The sequence below is a fragment of the Daphnia pulex genome, chromosome 8 (genome assembly GCF_021134715.1).
Source record: "Daphnia pulex isolate KAP4 chromosome 8, ASM2113471v1".
In the NCBI taxonomy this organism is placed as follows: Eukaryota; Metazoa; Arthropoda; class Branchiopoda; order Diplostraca; family Daphniidae; genus Daphnia; species Daphnia pulex.
In genome coordinates, this window is record NC_060024.1 from 7728323 (window position 1) to 7735454 (window position 7132).

General features: G+C 37.3%; 1 protein-coding gene across 1 annotated transcript; it reads left to right on the plus strand.

The window, feature by feature from the left end:
- The first annotated feature begins 5699 nt into the window (after nt 1-5699).
- On the plus strand, nt 5700-6193 carry LOC124200610 (paraneoplastic antigen Ma6E-like). The gene is made up of 3 exons (XM_046596880.1): nt 5700-5789; nt 5849-5915; nt 5961-6193. The coding sequence occupies exons 1-3, from the start codon at nt 5700-5702 to the stop codon at nt 6191-6193; spliced, it is 390 nt and encodes a 129-aa protein (XP_046452836.1).
- Nucleotides 6194-7132: the final 939 nt, after the last annotated feature.

Below are 7132 nucleotides of genomic sequence, written 5' to 3' on the forward strand. Positions count from 1 at the left end.
GCCATTTAATTCAATATCAGATTTAACATGTATTCACTGCACGTGATTATTTTTAGCTGCTGATTTGAACATGAATGAATGAAATGAAAAATGGAAACGTACTGAAAAAATACAACCGCAAGTGCGGAAGCTAGTACCAGTAATTTTTAATATAACTTTAAATAAAATTACTGGTACTTAGAAATCATTTGAATTTGACAGGTGGAACAGCACCCGTCAGGAGACGAAGAAGGCGTTTAGAACCTGAGGATGTATATTAATATACTTGCTGCCAAGTACAAGAACAACTTACGTTCCTATTGAAATATTACTTGCTAAGACTTCTTCATATTTTTAGAATTAAGGTCTATGCAATGGGTTCCATGTGTTGCCCATACGTTGGGTGGTCTGGAAGTTGTTGTTTTTTTATTATACACTTGAAAATTGCAACGATGTCATTTTTTTCACACGAGCCATCTTGATACGTGAAAATTAAAAAAGCACTGTTTGGATTCAGGGGAATGGACGGCAATCGCAACAGGAGTTGCTACATAATGGAACATCAAATTTTTTATGATAAATAGCATTTTGGACTCGAAATACCAAATACACGCTACCCTTGGTGAAATTATTAAACCCAATATGATGTTCAGAGAAGAGCAGTTGCATTTTATGAATGAATCGTTAAACTATTTTACTCCGTTTGGGAAAATTTCGAGAAAACTTTCGTCTCAAAAATATCAATCAATTTCCAGAGTGATAAAAACATTTAAATAGTTAGACTTCTAAAATAAATACTCTTTTCTTTCTTTTCTTTCTTTTCTGTCCTTTTTTCAAAGTTCACCCACTAATGAAATGGTGACCAGTTTTCTTAGTAAGAATCAACAGGAGGGAACTGAAAATGGCCAAACATTCACAGCTTCGACGATTTTAAAGCGTTGTTGGTGTCGTAGCTTACGAAGCCGATTCCATATTATGGAATAAGATCTTGATAGGAGAGCTTCAAAATTGCCATTTTTTCTGTTGCTACTTTCTTGGATCCTAGGTACAGTATCCTGCACGGACAGCAATTTTTCTGTCCAAAACCACCTAGTGGCTGGTCACAAAAATTTAAGTTTTTGTTTTTGGAAAAAGGCTGAAGGTTGAAGAAACTGGTGCACTTTCCAAAGCAAAAAAAAATTAATTTGCTGAAAATCGTAAAAATACGCATTTTAAGCACTCTACGTCTCACCTTGAAACGAGTCAGTCTGGAATGCTCGTATTTTTCCGATTTTACCCACGTTTTAATTTTTATTGGTCTGGAAGGTAAATAATGCTGTCCATACTTAATGATGTCTTTTAATTTTATAACGAAGGAAATCTATTCATAATTGAGTGTAACTTTTGGACGATTTGGGGGATTTTGCAAAAAAACATCGGAAATCGCCATCACTAAGGAATACCGATATTGCCAACACTCATCTCATTTCAAGTCAAGTCAATTTATCTATTTTTGAAAGAAATATTACTTATGACAATTCCCAAGAAGATAGTCTGATTATTTTTTTCCCCAACTTTTAAAACAATCAAACACATAAATTTTCGTTCAAGCATTGATCATACAGGCTATCTTTTGGAAGAAACCTGCACTTAAGCTATAAGCAATAGCCAAAAATAATGAAGATCTTCAAATCTGTATAAAAAGCTTCAAATGCCAGTTGAAACTGTTATTAACGAACATTGCAATTAATTTCTTGTACCATCAAAATTAAGTGATTTAAAAGACTGAGAATGTCTTGGAACTCAATATATTAGTGTAGCCTTTTCATCCTCAATGCTAGTTTTAAATTGAGTACGAGACACTAAATGACGTTGATCCTTAATATCTAATGAATCGTTTATTCTTTTAAAAGCGAGTCCCTTTATATTTCAGTTCTTTTGAACATCAAATATAAACACAGTTTCTCGATTTTTCGAATTCCCAACAGCGAAATGCAAGCTTTCATGAAAAACCCCATAACCTTAATAATAATGAATATTGTTAGCGAGTGGATATCTGGAAAGCAACATGGTATTTTGATCTATAAAAACACATAATCCAAGTAGTTTACCCAGATTTTTCCTTAGAAAATGACCAGCTAAAATGATCAATTACAGCATTCGATTTGAACCCTTCTGAATTTGTCTATGATCCATTTGGACGATTGCCACCTTGACTAAATCCTTCCCCATAAATAATGCAAATAACAATTGCCCCTAATTAAATTGAAATGAAATGAAGTAAATAATATTCTATAGATGTTATTGTAACCCAATAGTAGCAGACAAGCAAAAAGTCGTACGCAGTTTGCGCCGATGCTGCGCACTACTGCGGCCAATAGCAGAACAAAAATTTTTTTTCGCTTGATAGATAACGTTCCCTAAATTCTTTATTCGAAAATGTGACCAAACCTTCTGTTCTTGAACAAAAGAGTGCCTAGTTTGCGTTATTTTTCTCGTGTAAAATGCCCTTCAATGAACACGACGTCAGATTTTAAGAATGATTCGTGACAATTGCTAATGAGTGTAGAGGATGTAAGATTTGGTATCATATTCAATGTGAACAAATTTCTTAGGAATGTAATTGGATAGTCGTAGGATATTCACATGAAATGTAATTGCTCGAAATCAGGGGAACGACTCCAAAAAAGCATGAAGATTCTAATCTTTTCAAAATTGAAAGCGTTCTGAAGTTAAGAGTTATTATGTTCATTTGGTAACTGTCTGGCGCACAATTTCAATTTCCTATTTCAAGCAATTCCAATTTCAATTTATCATTCCGGAGTAGAGTAATATTTCTAAGAGAGGATAGGCCCAACAAATTATTTGGTACTAAAAGCTCAGTCTTTATTAAATGTACTGCACTAAACGCCTGTACAGCGCGTTACTGGAAGCAACCAAAATACCCTAGATTCTCATTTTTGACCAAAAAACTATAAAAAACGTAAATTTTGTGTTTTTTAGAATTTTTTAATGCAATGCTATGTTATGCAATGCAATACTACGCAATGCTATGCCTCTTTTTCCAAGGTGATCCCCGTGGTCGCCTTGTTACTTAAAAGTCTGGAATTTGATTTCGGCGACCAACAAGAGATACAGTTTTTCGTTTCTGTATCTGCTCAAGGAAGACTTGGATGCTAATTTGAACAGTCTCTTTGGAAGAGAAGAAGCGGTGTCATTTAAAACAATCTCATCTTATATCGACCCTAATTTCCATGTTACACGGTTACCTAATTTGACTTTCTTATAGATTCAAAAAATGCATATTGAAATAGTGGAAGAGATTCTTAATAGGGAACTAAAACTAAACAATGACGTTCCACTCTGTCATGAAACCCTATTTAAACTGGTATTACTTAAAATTTCTTAAAACAAACCATAATTAACGTACCATAATTAATACAAATAACAAACCATAATTCTTCTTCTTTTCTTCGAAAACAGGTTTAGAGGCTCTAAACCTGTTTTCACTAGACAAGATGGCAAAAAAAGGGGGGTTGTGCAACAAAAACACTTGACACCCCCACACTTGAAAAAACATGGCAGTTAACACGCCCATGTTGAGCCAAAACGCAAATCAATAACACACACACGACCCAATGTGCAAAGAAGATGTCTTACTTATCTGAACTATCGTCGCCGTACTTTTCCACCATTTTCACAGCTGATTTGGACAACAAAAGTGTGGGGCACTGACTCGTTGACTGAACGGGACTCGTAGCTCATTGAAGCTTAACTTGATTTGGGAATTTCCTCTTCCTCAATGAGATGTAATAATAAATTAACCTCTCTTCTTTCTCTTTATCTTTCGAAGAAAAGACAAGTCTCAAACTCGTCCAATGTGGCTGGCGTTAGTTGTGGACCCTGCCCAGCGTTCGTCACTTTCAACCTTATTCACTCGCATGCCGGACTATCACTAACGTAGCGTACACGTTTTCGCCTTTACACGCGTACACGCCATTCCTATATCGGTCTGTCTCGGTATCGATACTAACTTGGATCGATATATATTGTTTACTTACTTCATTTTATGGAAATTTATGACAATTTTTATTTAAATTAATAAATGTGTGTAATATTTAAATAGAATTGTAAAAAATTTCCATAACATAAAGTAATTAAATAAACAATGGAAATCGATTTAAAGTTAAATATCGATAAACAATCATTTTTCCTTAAGTGTTTGTTTTTACCGTTTGAATTGAAATGGATATTCAAATATTGGAATAAAATTTTACCCAGGATTTAGGCGAGATAGAAAAAGTGGATACGCTAATCAATGATGGTAAGTAACATTATTTTTTTTAGTAATAACTCATTCTTAACCTTTCTAAACCTTCTCCTTTAGCGAAGGAAATCTAGAAGATGAAGAAAAATGGGACTACTTTGGCAAGCCAGAAGCTTAACAGGCGACTGAAGAACCTGGCAATGTGTGTTAATAAATTGAAGGAGAATACGCTAGAGGTAGGTTTGGTAAACTTTTATTTATATACTCTAGTGATGGCCATGGTGCACAGTTCCTTCTATGGAATCATGGAAGTCGAGCCACCCACCAACCCTCAGCTGCCAACGGCAATCATACCCCAGGTAAAAGCATTGTGGATTGCAGATTGCAGGACTTCTTTCCCCTCGATCCACAATGCTATTCACATAGGGAAGATTGCTGTTGTAAGCTGAGGGTGGGTAGGTGGCTCGACTTTCTAATTCATTTTCTTATTAAAGAAATTGTTTTAAAATTCAGGGCAATCAGGCTGAGAGAGTATTGGGTCAAGTTCCAGTTCCAGCGTTGAAGTTAATCGTCCAAACTTACCCATTCTCGAATGTGAATACTGTTGCAAGGTAATTATTTTATCATCCACTCTTACAGATTTCTGTAATAATTTTTTTGTAATTTCAGACCTTCATGTCAGCCTCTAGCTTGAGTAGCCACCGCGTAAGCCATTATAGGAGGCCGAAAGGTCATGGTCATTCTAAACAAAAGAATATATGTTATTGCCAGCCCCCTTCCACTCATTTAGCTACATGCAAGGTAAGAGACAATTTTAATTTATAATGAACTGTTAACTTACTTCATTTTTTAGAATGGAAGAAAGTAAGCTGTTTCCTCCGGCTCCATCTTTCCTATGTCACGTGTACTGTAGTCATGTCGTTGTCAGTCATTGTCATTTCCATGTCACGTGTACTATTATCTTTCCTGTGTCATGAGTAGTACATCAGCCAATATTTGCCTACTTAGAGTTCATAGCAGTGCCCCATCTTGTCAGCCTCAGTCAGTCGACACTCGTCAGCCGCTAGCTACATTGCCTTCCCCGGCCACTTAAGCAGTCAAGAACTACCGCAAGCTGATATCTTCCCGGCACCGGCGTCAGCGAGATAATACCACTGCCATGGAACCCAGCCCAAAAAGGACGAAGACGGATGGGAGATCTTTGACCAACGAAGATCTGGATTCCATTAGACGGATGACGCTGGCGTTTGAAAGAACCCTGCGGCTCAAGAACCAAGAAAATCAAGATTTAGAAGATGAACTTAAAGCCGTGAAAGCTGTGGTGAAAAGAGACGCCTCGTACCGAATTTTTGTGAAGCGTATTGCGATGCACGTGCCTTTGGAGGTTGTAAAGGTAAATTTTAAATAATTTATTTTTGAATTTAAATTTAATTTGTTTTTCTTATAGGAGAAGTTTTCGTCTTTTGGAAAAATAATGGATATAGAGGAAAACCCTCGTTCGGGAATTAATCGTTTGATTTTCATTACCTTTTACGACCACGATGCAGTTAGGATGGCCTTAACGGTAAGTTCTTCTTTATTTTTTATTTTTTATCAATTAATTAATTTTTATTTATATTTCAGACTCAACCTCTCATTCTAAACGGCGAAAACATGAAGGTATTGCCATGGATGGTGATGGGAGCTGCAGGCTAAAATGTTGAAAATCCTTGTCCTCTTGGAGCATACATTGGAGGCGTTGGTGGTGGCGGAGACAATGGCGAAGCCGGTGCCGCTGGAGGCCATGCCGAAGCTGGTGCCGCTGGAGAGGTTGGTGAGGTTGATGCAGCTGGAGGCGTTGTTGAAGCTGGTGCCGCTGGAGGGGTCGGCGAGGTTGGTGCCGCTGGAGAAATTGGCCGAAGCGTTGGCGGAGCTGTTGACCGCCGCATTGCCCGAGGCGGTGGTGGAGTCGGTGCCAACCGCCGCTAGGCCAGTTTGTTAATACATGTTCCACTGTATGTACTGTGTTCAGCCATTCCGGCTGAACACAGTATGACAATTTGTATTCCCCCCTCCCTCTTGTTCTGGAATCTAACGATTCGTAATTCCAATGCCCTTTCTTTCCGGTGCCCTTCGAGATCTTGTCTTTGCTATGGAGCCCAGCCCGAAGAGAACGAATACAGACATGAGGACCTTGTCCAACGAAGACCTAAACTCCATCCGGAAGATGACGTTGGCGTTCGAGAAGACCCTTCGCTTGAAAAACCAACAGAATATGGAGATTGAAGAGGAATTGAAGGCTGTTAAAAGCAGTTGTGAAGCGAGATCCTTCATACCGAATCTTTGTTAAGCGGATTGCCATGAATGTACCGTTGGAGTTGATTAAGGTAAATTTTAAATAATTTATTTTTGAATTATTATTTTATTTTATTTTATTTTAGAAGAAGTTTTCTGTCTTCGGAAGGATTATGGACATAGAGGAGAACCCAAGAGCTGGAAGTAATAGATCCGTGTTCATAACATTCTTTGACCGAGAAGCAGTTCAAATGGCGTTAACTGTAAGTTCCTATTTATTTTTTTATTTTTTTATTTTTTATCTATCTATTTATTTTTAAATTTACATTTCAGACCAAACCCCTGGTCCTTCACGGGGAAAATCTTAAAGTTGCTGCTTGGCAATAAATAAAGAAACATTCAATGAAGAGTTACTTACCCAGTCTGAGCAAGGTAGGACAAATGTTGCAGTAAATCCTCTGTTGCCGTTTCAAGCTCCTCCCTGGTTAATGTAGCTTTGACTGGGCAGGATAGTCGCGCCTTTTGCAATAAAAGGTGAAGGAGCAACAGATCCTTCACCATGACACCGGGTGTTATCGACATTATCAGGACTATTTCAATCATAATAAACATCCGTAAAGGAGAAAATGAATA

Coding starts and splice junctions, on each gene's coding strand:
- LOC124200610 (XM_046596880.1), top strand. CDS start 5,700: ATGGATATAGAGGAAAACCCTCGTTCGGGAATTAATCGTTTGATTTTC. Junction 5,790..5,848: donor CAGTTAGGATGGCCTTAACG/GTAAGTTCTTCT, acceptor TTTATATTTCAG/ACTCAACCTCTCATTCTAAA. Junction 5,916..5,960: donor GATGGTGATGGGAGCTGCAG/GCTAAAATGTTG, acceptor CATACATTGGAG/GCGTTGGTGGTGGCGGAGAC.